The sequence below is a fragment of the Aphanomyces astaci genome (assembly GCF_000520075.1).
Source record: "Aphanomyces astaci strain APO3 unplaced genomic scaffold supercont1.87, whole genome shotgun sequence".
In the NCBI taxonomy this organism is placed as follows: domain Eukaryota; phylum Oomycota; class Saprolegniomycetes; order Saprolegniales; family Verrucalvaceae; genus Aphanomyces; species Aphanomyces astaci.
The window spans coordinates 167565-183976 of NW_009798350.1; the positions used below are offsets into that span (position 1 = coordinate 167565).

Below are 16412 nucleotides of genomic sequence, written 5' to 3' on the forward strand. Positions count from 1 at the left end.
GTCGAGATCAGCAGTAGACAAGACCCCAGTCACGGCCTCTGGAGCCCCAGCAGGCACAACTACCGTTCCCCGGTAGTTGCGACTTTGACTATCGTAATTCTGGATGGTGGTTGGTGGGGTGGTGGTGGTACTGACTAGCAGTCAAGTGATTACCTACCACCTAAACCACTACCACCCCACCCCTACGCTCCAGATTAATGCCCAAAAACCCTGCTAACATTACCCCAGTGACTACGATTGCTGCACATGTGACCACCCCATCACTCCATTGTACAGTACATGCAGTACATCATCACGACTAGCCATGTCACATCGACTCTGTGTTTCCTCTAAATCGACCACCAACGGCCACCAAGTTTTGACACTATTTTGTTCGGTACTTGGTGGCATGGTGATGACATGCGCAGCGCTTGTGACCACCGGCACTGCGCATCTCACCACCACTCCATCAAATACACTCTAAGTTGTGTGAAAACGGATTACGATGTGTGGCAGTGATAGTTGATTGTACCATTTGATGCTGGGGTCCCATCGGCGTGCAAGTGTCGCGGGGTTTCACGACAAATCGAATGGGTAGGTGCGGCGTAGGCAAGCGTGTAAAACACCAAACGCGTAGTTCAGGGCAAAATGTAAAGTCGAGTTAGTTGGTTTAGCTTCAAAGAAAAGAGTATGACTAATGGATAATCCAGGTCCAGGACGTCCGGAGTCTGGTCCGGGAGCCCTATAATAGAGCTCAGGGTCTTGTCCGTGGTCGTCCTGGGTTCAGACCCCCCAGGGACTAAACAAGTTCGGCAAGCACCCCAAGGCTAAGGACCGAGCCCGTAGCTCGCTCGGCTTAAGTCCGAGCTACGGCGAGGACCAGTTGGATCGTAGCCAGCCGTCACACACAAAGCAAAATCCGCCAAACCCAATGGAGAAAGCTTCCGCCGGGCATACGCCTCCCCACACGGCACGCTCATCCGGTGCAGGTTTGGCCGCACCGGCCGCTCGGATGAGCCACATAGTAACACCGACCTTTGCAGCGCACATCGATCAAGTCGCCGCCCAAATACAGTTGTTGCTCGAGCTCCCGTCGCCAACCCCACCGACCCATGTGGACCCGGACCCCAACCCGGACCTTGTTGACCAGTCCGGAGCTCGGGGAGCATCGATCGGAACGTCATCCGCAGGGCATAGTCCGGCGTCCAACCTCGAATACACCTTCCGGGGGCTGTTTGAAGCGTTGTCCGTGTCGGCCGTCAGCAATCAGGCCCTCCTGGACCGCCTGGACCGGACCGTGCGGATCGAGGCGGCACTCCGAGTCGTCCTGGCCAGACTCCTACCGAACGGACCACACACTATGCCGGCGGCCCTCCGGCGAATAAATGAGGAGGTCGAAAGCCTTGGAGATGCACTGAAACAGGCCCGAGAGGAACGGGAGGCCGAAATGGCGCTCCGGGAGAAGGCTGAACAGGAACGGGACCAGGCCAACACCGAGCGCGACCAGCTGGAAGAGTGCGTCCGTGGACTCCGGACAGAACTCCGTACCTGTAAACGTAGAGCTGTCAATTTGAGCACCTATCTGGAGCAAGCACTCGCCGAAAAAGAACGAATCTCCGATGATCTGGGATTCACCCAACAACGTCTGAGCGTCCAACTGGCCGCTACCATGTCCGAAAAACGCCGGGTCTGGAAGTTACAGACAGCGGTGGTCCATGGAGAAGGCGAAGAGGTAGTGACACGACGGAACGCCAGGACTACGCCCCCCCTCAGGCCCTGGAGGGAAGGTGCAGCCTCGCTAGCCTTTTTGAATCCGAAGAGGGCCGATACCGAGATCGACAACCGACGTCAGGCACAGGAGACCGAGACTGAGGCACTAGCCGGGAAGAATCAGGCAGCCTCCTCTGCTCTTGCTCGGGTCGGAACGCAGGAGCGTTGTATGGCTCCCGTAGCCCCGGTGGCAGCTCCGGCCGCTAGAGTGCAAGCCGCACAGCCTCCGGAGGTCGTGGCTTTGTTGGGCAAAGTCCAGGGACTCAGGACTCGGCTTCGCGAAGCTCAGGATGAGGCGAAAAAGTACAAAGACTTGGCGACTCGGGTAGAAAACGCCATTCAAGCCCAGTTATCCTCAATGGCTGATCAAGTACGCGAGCTGGACCGACAACAGCGGTCGCACGAGGAGGAAGTCGCAGAGGTTGAAGAAAGGTACCGGGTCGAAGTAGCAGGCCACCGAGAGGCGTCCAGGGCTCTGGCGACCGCCACGCAGCGATTCCCGGACGTCGTCCCCGCTTTCTGGGACTGGGTCAGTGCGCACTTCCGCGTGACGAGCGGGCCGGTGTTTGACCGGCTTCTAGAGGCGTGGGTCCGGGACGACCCAGCCCTCTTCGAAGACAACTGTGAGAACCTTTCCATATTCGCCTTCCCGACGCGACAACCCCCGTCCACACGAGCTCGGGGCCGAATCCTCGGGGTGTCGTATGACAATTGGTCCGCGGTCCTGGCCCGGGACCAAAGGTCACATAGCCTGGCTGTCCCGACCCTTCCGACCCCGACCTCGCTATCCGGACCGGCGTCATACCAGGGGTCTCCCGGGCCTACCCGCACGATGACTTTGGTCCCAACAAAATCGGGGTCGTCCATGACCCCCGGGACTACCGGTACAGTATCCGCGGACGCGGCTTCGAGCCTCAGCTCAACGTCGGGGGCTTCGGAGGGAGCCTCAAGGGCGGTCCAGACCACAAGGGCCTCGGGTATGGCCTCTCCTGGCCCCTGAAGCACCTCGAGCAGCGTCCCAACAAATCTTCCAGCTGCCCAGATGTCGACTCCGTCTTCGAAACGTCCCTCTCCCGGAGCGTCGACGCAGTTGACGAAAAAGGCCCGACGCTCCGACCCTGATGCCGCGGGACCCCTCGGTGCCTCCTTACCACCCCCGGTCGATTCGGCGTATGCCGCCGTGGTCGCGAGGAGCCCCTGGGTGCGCTACTCGACGACCCAGGTGTCGTTCGTTCCGCTTTCGTGGCATCAGCTCCCAGAATGGCGAGAATTGGACCGGTCCCTTCGTTTTGGCAGAAGTACGCACACTCGATTTGGAACCGTTCGTTTATGACGTCGTCCGGCGCGGCCGAACGCGAGATCGAGGCTCTCATGGGACCTTTGTTGGGGATTGACGGGAGCCTGTTCCGCGTAGTCCAGGCGTACGGGGTCCAACTGCTGCGCTTTCTGTGCTACCCGCACTCCTACTGGCCGGAATTCCTTCAAGAGAGAGTGTCCTTGCGAAATCTAATCACCTTGCACGGCGGTCAGGCGGTGGCCGATTACGTCCAGACTCAAGGTCCTGAGTGGTGGCCAGTCGTGTCTTTCTTGGGTCGTTCGAAACCATTCGCTCCCTCGTTCATGTCCGTCCTGTCCTGGTTGCATGGCCGGACATTGCGCGCTAAACTCTTGAACCCGGCGGTCTGTACTCGCGCGGCCAACTCGTCTGCCTTCGGATGGATGATCCAGGAGGCCATCTCGGCTCGGGACGCAGGAAATGTCGGCGGGGTGTATCCGTTCATCGTGGGCTCGCATTCGCATCCCCCAGTCGGTTCTGAGTGGGCACGCGGTCTGAGGCCTCCCCAGGGCCTGACTCCTGGCTCTCCCGATCCGCCGCTTCCCGTTCGTCAGGCTCCGCTAGGGATTCCCACTTCGACTGCGCCCGCTTCGGCCGCGAATCCCGTCGTCTTGGATGATTCCTCCGAAGGCTCCCGTACCGATGCCGACTAAGTCTCCCAATCGACATATAATTGTTTCTTCTTTTTTTTTGTAAATGCATTCCATATAACGTGCAATGTCGTTTGTCCCGGGGATTTCCCCCGGGCCCGGCGACTCCCGGGTGGTCGACTAGTATTTCCGGACTTCGCCCTCCATGTCCAACTCGGCGAGTCGGGGGCTTCGGCGCAGTACCGGGAGTCCCTGCTGTGTCCGTGACTCATTCTCGTATTCCGTGATAAATGAATTGTAATCGACCAGGCGCGATCGCCGTGTCCAGTGGGTCGTATCGTCAGCGTGTTGCACCAAGTACTCCACTTCCCGGGCTTCGTCGTGTCGATTGTCCAGTATGCGCAGGATCGGGGAATGAGAGTTCGCGTACGCCACGTCTCCATCAGGGAAGTCGACTCGTTCCACAAAGCTCGATCGGGGCAGTAAGTCGTCTTCCAGGACCGTGTCATCACTTGCGGTCCCGCGTACTGTTCCGGGACCTCGTCATTGAAGGGTCGGGTCCAGTATCCGTGAAATGCTTTCAGGCGATCGACGTTGATGGGCACTATCCGATTCGGGTGGGACGGCAGGTAGATTCGGTACGTGTTGTCGCCCTGTTTGGAGTACGGACCGTGCCAATGGTAAGCCAGCTTCTGGACCCGGACGTCCTCAGGGTTCCGGGACTTATGAAAGTGTTGGTATACCCATACAGAGTCGGTGGGACTGAACTCCACTTTTCTCTGTCGATCCCGGTACGCGGCATCCCGGTTCTGGCCCCGGAGCAGCTGGCCTTCAATCAACTTCCGAGTCGCCATGAACCAGGCACTCTGCTTCCGACGCCACTGCGGCAACTCGTCCGACTTCCATAACGGCTCCTGGTTGGAAAATGCCAAGTGCAGAGGCTGGACCGGGTCCCTTCCGTACATGCAGAAGAACGGAGTGTCTCCCAGAGTCTCCTGATGGGCGGTCCGGTACGCCCACATGAGTCGGGGAAGGTAGGTGTCCCAATCCGTATGGGCCGCATTGACGTACATTTTGAGCATCATGGCGAGGGTAGAATTGAACCGTTCGACCAGCCCCTGACCTTGAGGGTGCCCCGGAGCGTTGGCGACCTTGTCGATTCCCAAAGTCTGGTACATAGTTTCAGCTAACTTGGATACGAAATTTGACCCCCGGTCTGAGAGCAGTTTGTCCGGGACACCGTACCGGCTGAGAAAGGAGGATGTCTTCAAGTCCGGGACTGGAATAGCCTCGGCCCACCTCGTGAGTAGTCCATAAAGACCAGGATGAACTTGTTGCCTCCCGAGTCGAGGGCAATGGCCCCAGGGCATCAACGACAACGAAACTGAAGGGGCCCCGGAGATCGTATACAGGCATCCTTTGCAATCGCCCCTGTCTCCAGGGCCGAGTACCCTTCGCCGCACTGCAGTGTACGCAGCACCGACAGTATTCAGCCACGTCCTCCCTCCACCGGTGCCAGTACGCGATTCGGCGTACTCGTTCCAAGGTTATTTCCCTACCAAAATGGCCAGCTAACGGGGAGTCATGGCATAGAGACAGAACGTCTGTGGTCATAGACACGGGGATCACCGGAACCAGGTTCATGTGCGGGTTTCGGAGCGGGGATTTTAACACAACACGCCGGTACAATACGCCGTCCTTCACAGAGTAATGTTCTTAGGTTCGGGAGACCAGTCGCATCAACCAAAGGTCCAGCGGGAGCGCGTTCTCTTCCAGATACGCTTTCATGGCCGTCCCAAATGGGTCCCTTGCCTGCTCACGCCGGAGTAACGCGTCCGGGAGCGTGTAGGTATCGTCTTGATAAGGTTGTAGTTCACCGGTTGAGGACCCGGAGGGTCCGGGTCTGGTCTCCCGTTCCTTGGGTCGTCCTTCCTTGGGAGTTTCTTTGCCAGGAGGGTAGGGGGCCGGATCCTCAGCCGCGGTCGCCCGGGACTGGCTCCGTGTTACGGCTCCGACCACTCCTTTAGCGATTGCACACACTCGTGGCCCACCCGTAGGTAACGGGAGAGTTTGGAATTCTTCCGCTTCCGGGTCCCATCGTAGAGCGACGGCTCCGGGGCCTCCCTTCATGTCCTCCTGCGTTTCGAGGGGTAGTCGGGACAAGCCATCCGCACACCCCATGAGGGTCCCGGGCCGGTGGATCACCGTGAAGTCCAGGCTTTGGAGGTGTACTGCCCACCGGGCCAACTTCCCGTTCCCGGACTTCGATCCGGTCTTGTATAGCCAAACCAATGCTGCATGGTCCATATACACCGTGAAATGTCGCCTATCGATGTAAGGCCGAAACTTGCCAGTGGCCCATACCAATCCATAGCATTCGATCTCAGAGACTCCATCTTTCTTGGAGATCCATTTCCGCTGGGTCGCATCTAGCGCTTGGCTCGCGTAGGCTATTACTCGGTGTCTCCCTCACTGTTCCTGTATCAAGACTGCCCCTAGGGCGATTGGACAGGCGTCCACCAGGATCGTGAACGGGAGATCAAAGTCCGGGTACGCCAAAATCGGAGGGCTGGCCAGCTTTCTTTTTAAGGTATCCAGGGCCTGTTGACATTCGGGGGACCACTCGAAGGTATCGGACACCTTGAGGTGTTCCAGGGGTCGGGAGATGGTAGCGTATCCCTTTATGAATCTTCGGAAGTACCCTGCCAGCCCCAGGAAGGACCGCACCTGAGCCACATTTCGCAGGGGTTTGATTCTCAGGACGGCCTTGACCTTCTCTGGGTTCGGAAGGATTCCTCCCGGAGTTATCGTATGCCCCAGGAAAGCGACCCTGTCCCGTCCCCACTGGCACTTGGACATCTTCAGTTTGAATCCGGCGTCCTGGAGGCAGGTCAGGACCTGTTGAATCCGGACTAGGTGAGTCCCGAATTCTTCGCTGAAGATGATTACGTCGTCCAGGTAGACCAGACATATACGCCACAGGTAGTCTTGGAGCACTCCCTCCATCAAGCGCTCAAATTGCGGGACCGCGTTGCACAGTCCAAACGGCATCACCAGCCATTCGTACAGGCCAAATTTGCACGTGAAGGCCGTCTTCTGGATACTATCCTCGGCCATGCTGACATTCCAGTACCCCGAGGCCACATCCATCGTTGTAAAGTACTTGCATTTTCCGAGGACGTTCAGGAGGTCGTCCACTCGGGGCATGGGGTAGCAGTCTTTGACAGTCACATCGTTGAGCTTCCGGTAGTCGATGCAGAAACGTATAGAGCCGTCGGGTTTCTAATCATCAACACCGGACTCGCCCAGGGGATGGAGGACTTCCGGATCAATCCCAGCTCCAGGTACTGACGAATCTCGGCTTCCATGATCTCTCCTTCCTTTTGGGTAACCCGGAAGGGTGCCGACTTAATGGGTCTGGCATCCGCCGTATTGATATGGCACTTCACCAGGTCTGTCTGTCCCGGAGCCTTCGACGTGGTCACGAACAACACAAGAGTAGTTTCCGAAGCAGTTATTTCTGTGGCGGGCTGAGACTGGAGTCCTTCCAGTCGATCGGGACCTCGTCCTTGCTCTTCTGGAGTGCTGCACATACTCCTCCCGGGTGTGTGTCGCCCTTCTGACATTTCATTTGTCATTTCCGCGTCGCCCCTTCCCCCTTCCTGAAAGCTCGCACTCCGGGGCGTGTGCTGGTCCGTGGCTTCCGCCGTCTCAAGGTCTTGTATTGAGGTCGGTACCAGGGTAGCCACGGCCATAACATCGGCAGGTCGGATCTCGACAACCGAATCGGTCGGGTTCCGGAGTTGGATCCAGACACCGTTGGCCCGACTACGGTTGAGCGATCGAGCGACCTGTAGCGGGAATGCACCTTGCAGTTGTTCGACGAGGACCATGTGTCCTTCCGGGACTGGATCGGAGAGCAAACAACAGATCATGTGACGAGAGCGGCTCCGTAGGCGAACGGTTTCGATGCCGTCAGGGTAAGGTGGGGCGGTCCTCTACCCGGGTCTGCCCCCGTTGTAGGGGCGCACCTGGGGTGTTCTCGTCCTTCCGGCGGAGATGCGCTACAGTTCGGTCCTGTCTGGGGAGGTCATGCTCTCCCGGGGTGATAAACGGGAGGGTCACTCGGTTGCCTTCGAAACATACTTGGTCCCGTCCGAGGTCAACGAGAGCATGCAACGTCCGGAGGAGATTGACTCCCAAGATGCACGGGGTGACTGAGTCTTCCAGAACCCAGACCGGGAACGTTGTAGAAATACCAGCCAAGGTAACGCTGCAGTGTCGAAACCCCAGAGTCGAAATGCCGGCGTTCGCAGCTGAAACTAGACCGTACGACGGGGTACGGAGAGGAGGGCGGCCCAGGAGCATCCAAAATTCCTGACTAATGACCGTAACCAAGGCGCCCGTGTCTACTAAAGCTTGTGTGATATGGCCATCGATGGTGGCCAGAACAAGTGGTGCCAGAGATCCGGTCATGACGCCACACAACGGATATGGATCGCGGGTCCGGGAGTGAAGGAGGGCCGTGAATCCGGACTCGTCAAGGCCCTGGAACGGCCAATCCATGCACCGAATAGTCTCCCGTACCTCCAAACCCGCTACTTCAAGACGTGTAGAGTCCTCCTGGACACTCGGGTCGTGTCGCCTGTCCGGAGCCTCGGATTCGTGCAGGAGTGGGGGGATGTCTGGGTCGATCACGGCACTCCCAGGTCGAGTCCTTCGGTTGCGGACTCGAGGTAACGTCGCCGAGAGGTCAGAGTTCGACGACGTACCCTCCAGATGTGTGAGTGCAGTCGGGTAGCTTCTAAGTCCCGGAGGGGTAGCGTCAGTTGTACCCCGATGTCTGGTAGATAGAACATAACCGCACCCTCCATCGAGACCCGTTTCTTTAGGCGAGCCCGGCCATCCGCAGAGGAGGCGAGGAGTCCGATAGCCGCCAGGACTCCCGGGATGGTCCCCTGGAGGTCTGGGTAAGGGCCAATACCAGCAAGCTCTGCCGCTCCAATACCGTTCCGGAACATCGGAGACCACCGAGTGTCAGCCACCATGGCCACTCGTTCCTGCTCGAAGTTTCGATTTCCAGTGCGGGCCTCTTCGCACGTGTTAAGGGTTGTCGAGAACCAGTCCAACCACCTTTCCGGGTCGTCGATAACTACCGGGGAGTCGAATAGTATACTATCGGCCTCCGTAAGCGGTCGTTTGAGCTCCGTAGTCACCACACGGACGATGTTGGCATGGGTTACGTCCTTCGTTGTGAGCGAAGCGCCTTCAATTGTAGCTCCAGATCCGCGGGCGTGAGCGGGTAGAGACGTTCTTCGATATCCACATGTCGAGAGTCGGGAAGTCCGGTCATATCGCCCCGGGAGATCGCCTCAATCTGGGCCGCAGTGAATACCGGGGTGATATCCGAGTCCGGACGAAGGTCTCCCTGTTTCGAATACCCAGTCCGGGTGTTCCCGACGGTTACAGCACTGATATTCCCGCCCCCCGAACACGACATAACCGGGTCCGGACACCTAGGACCGGGTTCGTCGAGTCTCGAGATGGGTCTCCTGGCTCCCGAGCGTTGTCTGTCTCTTCCGGGAAGGTGGCCAATGTGCCCCGGACCCGAGGTTGGGTCCGGGATAGGACGGAGGCGGCACCCCGAGGTGCCAGAAAATCTCCGTCAGGCAACGCACTAGCGTCGCGAGTGTTCGGTTCAGTTTGTCGACACGAACTTTCTTCTTTTGAGGGTTCTGCATACATGCCCTTCTCTTCCTTGTCTTCGCTCCCGACCGTTTGTCGACGCGAGTCATCCCCGGCGCTGGGTCCTGTGTATACACCCGTGGTCCCGGAGGTCTCTCCATTAGTCTTGATGCTCTTCTCTTCTTTTGAGGGTTCTGCATACATGCCCTTCTCTTCCTTGTCTTCGCTCCCGTCCGTTTGTCGACGCGAGTCATCCCCGGCGCTGGGTCCTGTGTATACACCCGTGGTCCCGGAGGTCTCTCCAATTGTCTTGTTTCTTCCAGGCGCCTCGTCGCCCCCTCTTGCTACGTCCGTCTGCTGCTGTAAGGTCGCTTTCGCTCCCGGGGCTCCAATCGTTTCACCTTCTCCTGCGCTCACGGTGCTGTCTTCCGGGAGCGGCACGGGGCGCGGTTGCGCACTCGGCCCGTGCCTCTTATCTGAGGGAGGTAGCATCCTGGCTTCTGTCTGTAGCCTGTCTTCAGGGCGCTCCTGTATCCTGCCCTCTTCTTGCATGTCCTTGTACGCAGAGCCCGGGATTCCCTTCGTTTGCGGGGGTCGGCTCGCCATGCCATTCTTCGTATCGTCGCCCAGCCCTGGAGCATTCCAGGGTTCGATTGTCGTCGAGTCCCGTACCACCCCGGGGGAGGTATCTTCCATCTTGTTTGAGTCCTGGGATCCTTCCTCATCCTCCGGAGAGGGCGAGGATATCCCAGGGCTACGTGTACTTTGTTTGTTATCATCTTCGGAGGTCATTTGTAATCTCGCGGTCAGTGCCACGCCACATCCGGCGGCTTGGTTCAGACCGCCGAGTCCTCATTGTTTATCGGGGTCGGGGTTGCCTTCCATGGATATCTTGTTGTCGGACATATACCAGGATTGCAGAGCAGCCACGACGTGGGTCGGCATAGAGCTCTGCTTGGACGCGTTTACCGGAAACCCCAGCTCAAATGGCCCATCTTCCCACAGGTGTAACAGGTTGCATTTCCTCCTCGTCCTCCGGGTCCTGATCGTCCTTCGGGTCCCGTTCGGGTTTGTCCCAGACCCCGACCTCCGTTGTCCCGGGACAGGCTGCACTCCGATAGTCCGTGGCCTTTGGAGCGGCACCGAGTACAGAACCACGACAACCGAGGACACTGTTCACGAGAGTAGCCCCGCATGGTACACCTCCCGCAAATGACCTCACCCGACTAGTTTCATCGTCCGGATCCATGCAGATTCGGGGCAGTACCGGGTTGTTTCCTGCCGGGTTGTCCGTAGAGATCATGGCGACGACATCTTGGATGGAGGAAAACTGGTCGTTGTTAGATGTAGTCAAGCTCGTCATGTCCCATTGAAGTCGTGAGATGGAGGCCTGGAGCTCCTGGAGATTTCCATGGGGCGTCGAAGAGGATTGGGTCCGGGACGTGTTCCGAGTGGACCTGGTCGGCGTCGACGGAGCCACTGGTGTCGTCCGGGGGACCGATCGGGAACCATCCGTTCATCTGTCGATGTCCACATCTCGCTCAATCAGGTAGTCCAGGCTGATTTCGATAGTCTCAGGTCGAACATAGGCTCCCCGGAGGCACGCGGCCACTTCCGCATCGCTACATCCATTGATCATCATAACCACGGCCCTATTGGCCTGCAATCCAGCCTCCCGGGAGGCGTCCGCGATCCGCCACGCATAATCCCGGACGGTTTCCGTAGACTTTCGGTGGGAGTTGTCAGTAATCTCGGCCATCTTTCGACTCAGTGTCTTCTGAATGAACTCCTTCCAGAAAGCCTCCCGAGCCTCCACCCAGGAGACGGGTTCGCTGTCACGGCACCGTCGAGCCCACCAGTCCTGGACGGAAAGTACCCCACAGGATGTCAGGCGGTCATCGAAGATTCGAACGACCTGGGTATCGTTGAGCCCGTACTCCTTCTGGATGGTATCAAACTTCGCCAGAAAATGTTCCAAAGGGATGGTCCGGTCAACACTATCGAACTTGGGCGCGTACTTCCAAGCATCGGACATAGCCTGACGGGAAGCCGAACGGTGAGTGGGGCTGTCCGGGACCAGTGCCGTCTCCCCCGGGGCCGCCTCCCGGAGGGCCAGGAGAACCACCGTAGTACCCTCCAGATCCTCCACCACCAGGAGGTCCCGGAGGGCCACCTCGGCCACCAAAGGGTCCACCATAATCACCCCCATTCGGTCCACTTCCAGGAGGTGCGGGAGGATTCGTTCGACCTGATTAACCACCCCCGTAGCTGCCCCGGGGCTGTAAACCTCCACCCTTGGGTTCCGGACCATAGGAGGCCGGAGGGGCATACCCCGACCTGGTTGCACGAGGGGATGACTGCGTGTACCCTGCTCCGAGCTGCTGGCCATAAGCCCCCGAGGACGGGTACGAGTCGGCATCGCGGTTGGGTCGTGACATGGGAGCCGACGTCGGCACAAACGGTAGCGGCGTGGTGTTCCGGACTGTAAACTTTGGTGGCATCCGGAGCGAAGTTGATTCCGTCAGCACCTCAGTCTGCTGCATAAAACAGGTTTGGTCGAAGGCTCGGCGAGGCGTAGACGTGTTTGAGCGGGTGGCCGGGAGCAAGGGCGCCGTAGTAAAAGAAATATGCGTGATCCCGCCGCTTCCTTTAGACGGAGACCCCATCCGGGACAGAGTCGGGATCCCATATGTCGCGTACGGGGCATTGTTCATTTTCTGAGGCGTCCTTTGTTCAGGTCTCATAAAATTATGCATATTCTAAAAATAGCTCTGCAATTGCATAAAGAAAGGTCAACTGCGTGCATAAACTAAGACATTTTTTTTACACTCATTAGTCTTTACTGACTCAAACGAGCCCAATGCCGCCGCGCACCACTCCATTCCAGTCCAAGCACTGTCTGGAGTTCGGCCTCGAGATCGTCTCCAGGGACCAGCACGGCAACCCGATGGTGCGGTGCAACTTCTGCACTTTTGAGGGCCGCGACAAGGTGAAGATCACGGAGGGAGGAACCCGGAAGCGCAAAAGTCGCGTCGACGTCAAGTACTTCACCAAGCCGTTCACGCCCTTAAACTACCGAAGTCACCTGAACGGTCAGCACAAGGAATCGTGGGACGCATACCAGCAGATGTCGACTTCAGCGAAGAAAGAATACTTCAACGACAAGATTAGCAGCACTAACACGCTTCACGTCCATATGGACTTGACCAGCGACTCAATCGAGTACACGATCAAGGCGCCCATCGTTGATACGATCATCGGAGGGCTGTTCTTCAACGCGGAGGCTATCCAGGAGGAGGACTGCGACGACGCCGGAGAGGACGCGGCGTCAGCAGCATCCAAGAAAATCAACAAATTGGCCAAACAGAAGAACAACGCAATGTTGCTGTTCAAGCAGGGGGAGCGAGCGTCGAATGGGGCGGCTTCGTACACGGTGGTGATCAAGAACACCATGCGGTACCAACTAGCGATCGATCACGTTGGTGCAGGGATGTCGTTTAAGCAGACGGCGCTTGCAATCGGGCACGCCAAAAATCGGGCCAAAGTACTGGACCCAAGCTGGCAGGCATCAACGATCTCATCGTCGGCCAGTATGTCCGCGTGCAAGTCGCAGTCGCGCTCCAACGTATTGGCGACATGCTGAACAATGACAAGCAGGTGTGGGCGTTCTCGTTGGCCGGTGACGGTAGCACCCATCGCGGTCAGTCATTCTTCGATCTCCGCCTGCGCTTGTACTGGCACGGCCGTCTACTGAACCTGCACCTGGTCGCGCTTCCGATGTTCGACCGCCACACCGCCGAGAACATGTTCAACATGATTGTCAAACTCCTGGACGCGCTCTTCCCTAAGTGGCGGGCGAAGTTGATTGGCGTGTCAAGCGACGGCGAGAATACGATGACCGGGCGCCACCGCGGCCTAGTCACGAGGCTTGTGGCTGCCGCCGAGTACAATGTCATGCGTGTCTGGTGCGCTCCGCACCAGATCGACATCATCGCCAAGGAGTGTGCTGACCGAATCGACGGCGGGACATGGATCAAGTTTGCCTACTCCTACACCGTCTACCTGCGCGCCCAGTTCAATCTGATCATCGAGATGGGCGTCAAGTGCCCCCAAGAAGACGAACCGCTGGGTGCATCTCGGAAACGTGCTTAAATTCTTGAAGGAAAACCGTCGCAGGCTGATGACGCACACCGAGGAGGATCGCCCCGATATGCTGCCGACTGACGCATGGTGGACCGTGACCTATGCTATCGCACCAGCCATCGACGCAATCAACATTGCGTTCGCCCAACTGCAGAACCGGTCGCTGCTCATGGCGCAGCAGGAGAGCCACATCATGGCGCTTGTTGCCACGATCAGCACCATGTTCGACCTTGAACTGATCGATCCCGACGACGCTGTCGCTGAGGAGCACGACAACTTCGTGCGATTTGAGACAATGCGTATCCGGACCGACCACCTCATCATCCTGATCGAGGACCAGGGATCAATGGCCCGGGACTGCTTTCTGCGCTTGGATGTTGCCGACATAGCTACCGTCTTAAATCAGATCGTGGCCTATGCGGAGACTCTGGTGATCGAGCTGCAGGGCGTTTGTGCAGAGCGCGACGACAGCAACCTGCCGCGGGAGAAAGATGCACCTCAAGTTCTACCTGGTCAACTAGTTGGACTTCGACCGGCTCACTTCATCCGTAATGTGCTAGACCAGCATCGTGAGCGCATCCTACTTTTCTGGTGTGATGTCGACATCGACGAGGTCGAGGAAAATCATCGCCAGCTGGTCGCCGCATATAAGAACAACCCCATCCTGCGCCGCACTATTGACGAACACGACAATAGCGCCACTTTCGATGATGCCTGGGATATCTCACCTCATCAATGGCTGCATCTGCGCGCGTTCTGCGGTGGACTGGCGACCACCTTTCCCAACACTACCTCAGTCGAATCTGACTTTTCGATCCTAAAATGGGAGATGGATCCGAACCGGACGGACTTGATGCACCTGTCGTTGGAGGGCATCTTTCAAGCCAAGCAGCGCGTTGTTTTGCAGTAACGACTGTAAAGTAGTACTATATGAAATAAATGCGCAATCATATGATAATTGAATAGCTTTCGCCAATTGCATAAACTAACGCTGGTGGTATGCATAAATTAGCTTAGTTTATGTAGTTTATGCATATGCATAATTTTATGAGGCCTGCCTTTGTTGGAGATCCACAGCTCTTTGTTCCACTCGTAGCTGGGTCCGCTGGCGTTCCAACTCCGCATACGCACGGCTCACTGTGAGGTCCTGGACCGACCGTTCCCTGAACAGGGTAGCTTCTTGATCCCTCAACTGCAATTTCTCCGTTTCCAAACAGGAGCGAGCTTCCTCTACTTGGCGCAACACCTCTTCGTTGGCGTGCCTCTCGCGTTCCAGCTGATCCCTTGTTCCGGGCGAAGGATCTTCTCCGGACTGAGCGCGATCTTGGGTAAGTGTCATGAACTGCTCCTGGACCAACTGTTCGAGGTTGTTCCGAAAGCAGGGACTGTTCGTACCGATTCTGCTCGGTCAGGATAGACTCCTGGAGCTCCTGGACCATCTCTTCGCTCTCCCGGAGACGCCGATGCTCTACTTCCCAGACTCGTTCCATCCTTTGGCGTCGCTGTACTTCCTCTTCCAGACTCCGTTCCCGTTCCCATAGGGCTTCGCGGAGGTCCCGTTTTTCCTTTTCCAGGATCTAGCAATTTTCACAGGCGACCTTCGCAGACTCCCGGAATGCCTCCTGTACCGACTCGAGTTCAGAAGCCTTCGACTGGACCTCATCCCGGGCCGAAGCCAGGTCCCGGTCATACTGGGACTGAAGTAGGTCATAAGCAACCCCCTTCGATGTGTCCTCGTCACGGGCAGCTTCCCGTACTCGTAGGATTTCCTCTTGATGGTTCCGCTTGAGGGTCCGGAATTCTTCCGGAGACTGGACATGAGGCCTCGTGACGCAGGTGGTCCTCCTGGTGGCGCACTTCGAGAACCCGTTCCGCATTCTTCTGGACCTGGGACAGGACTTCTTCATGCAGGCGACGGGCCACCAGGAGGTCGGAGTCCATGTCCCGTACCAGGAGGGCTTCACGTTGTTCCCATTTAAGAGCCAGTTGTCCTTGAAGTTCCCGGGTCCGGTCCTCCCAGGAGAGGGTATTCTTTTCCGCTTCCCGGAGCAGAGCCTCGTTCGCTTCGTTGGTTATCTGAGCCCGGGCAACGTCCAGTTTCCGAGTATAGCAGTCCCGGAGGTAGGTCAGTGCCTTCTGGAACTCATCTTGGCGGCGACTTTCATGGATTTCCGCGGCCCGTAGCAATCCTTCGGCCATCTCTACCAACTGGGACTCCTGAACACCCAGTAATCGAGCCCGGTGCTCGTTGGCTTGTTGGAAAAACAGTAGGGACGCCGTTCGTTGTTGCTCTTCAATGCCCCGAGTGAATTCTTCATAGGCCTTCTGGATGTCCCGTATCCCTCCGGTGGTCACCGTGATCGTGGCTACGATGGTATTACCTGGTACTCCGGGACCGTTCCAGGTAGGTGTCCCAGTAGGCGTTCCTGATACCGTACCCCCGTACCCCTCTTGGACTAGGGAGGTGTATCCGGGAGTTGGAACAGGTATCGAATAGCGCTCTAAGGTTTCGGCATCGGACTCACGATCGTCGGTACCAGTTCTAGCCAGGGTCAGGGTCGGACCGTCGGTACCGGTTCTGGCCAGGGGAGTCGTAGGCACTAAGGCCAGGTCTGCCGCCGACGCCAGCGCCGGTCTCTTCAACGGTGACCGCGTCTCTGGACGGTCGGTCGGGGGCTACACGTCTGGCGACCCGTCAGCTTCCCACTTCCGTCCTGGAGTCGATACTCGGGCGCCGTCATCGTCTTCCAATGGGACCAGACCCGTGGCCAGAGGCTTCTTCCGTAGTAGGCGTTCGCTGTCCAGGAGTCCAAACTCCGGGGCACCTCCCGCCAGACGGCGTGATTGGCGCACCGGCACCGCTGTCGTCGTGGGTTCTTCTGTCGACATATTTCCTTTCTTCTTCCGCG

The 16412-nt window shown here is 57.8% G+C and overlaps 5 protein-coding genes across 5 annotated transcripts; 4 read left to right on the top strand and 1 right to left on the bottom strand.

Moving 5' to 3' along the window:
• Window positions 1-910: 910 nt before the first annotated feature.
• Window positions 911-2749, top strand: H257_16500 (hypothetical protein; the record flags this gene model as incomplete). Its single annotated transcript, XM_009844947.1, has 1 exon — window positions 911-2749. The coding sequence occupies one exon, from the start codon at window positions 911-913 to the stop codon at window positions 2747-2749; it is 1839 nt and encodes a 612-aa protein (XP_009843249.1).
• Window positions 2750-2791: 42 nt separating this feature from the next.
• H257_16501 (hypothetical protein) lies at window positions 2792-3738 on the top strand (the record flags this gene model as incomplete). The annotated part of the gene is made up of 2 exons (XM_009844948.1): window positions 2792-2971; window positions 3046-3738. 2 exons carry the CDS (start codon window positions 2792-2794, stop codon window positions 3736-3738), a joined length of 873 nt encoding a protein of 290 aa, XP_009843250.1.
• A 3912-nt stretch (window positions 3739-7650) lies between these two features.
• H257_16502 (hypothetical protein) lies at window positions 7651-10056 on the bottom strand (the record flags this gene model as incomplete). The annotated part of the gene is made up of 4 exons (XM_009844949.1): window positions 7651-8479; window positions 8543-8641; window positions 8919-9103; window positions 9199-10056. 4 exons carry the CDS (start codon window positions 10054-10056, stop codon window positions 7651-7653), a joined length of 1971 nt encoding a protein of 656 aa, XP_009843251.1.
• Window positions 10057-12178: 2122 nt separating this feature from the next.
• H257_16503 (hypothetical protein) lies at window positions 12179-13512 on the top strand (the record flags this gene model as incomplete). Its single annotated transcript, XM_009844950.1, has 2 exons — window positions 12179-12842; window positions 12866-13512. Exons 1-2 carry the CDS (start codon window positions 12221-12223, stop codon window positions 13510-13512), a joined length of 1269 nt encoding a protein of 422 aa, XP_009843252.1. The 5' UTR covers window positions 12179-12220.
• Window positions 13513-13540: 28 nt separating this feature from the next.
• On the top strand, window positions 13541-14413 carry H257_16504 (hypothetical protein; the record flags this gene model as incomplete). Its single annotated transcript, XM_009844951.1, has 1 exon — window positions 13541-14413. The coding sequence occupies one exon, from the start codon at window positions 13541-13543 to the stop codon at window positions 14411-14413; it is 873 nt and encodes a 290-aa protein (XP_009843253.1).
• Window positions 14414-16412: the final 1999 nt, after the last annotated feature.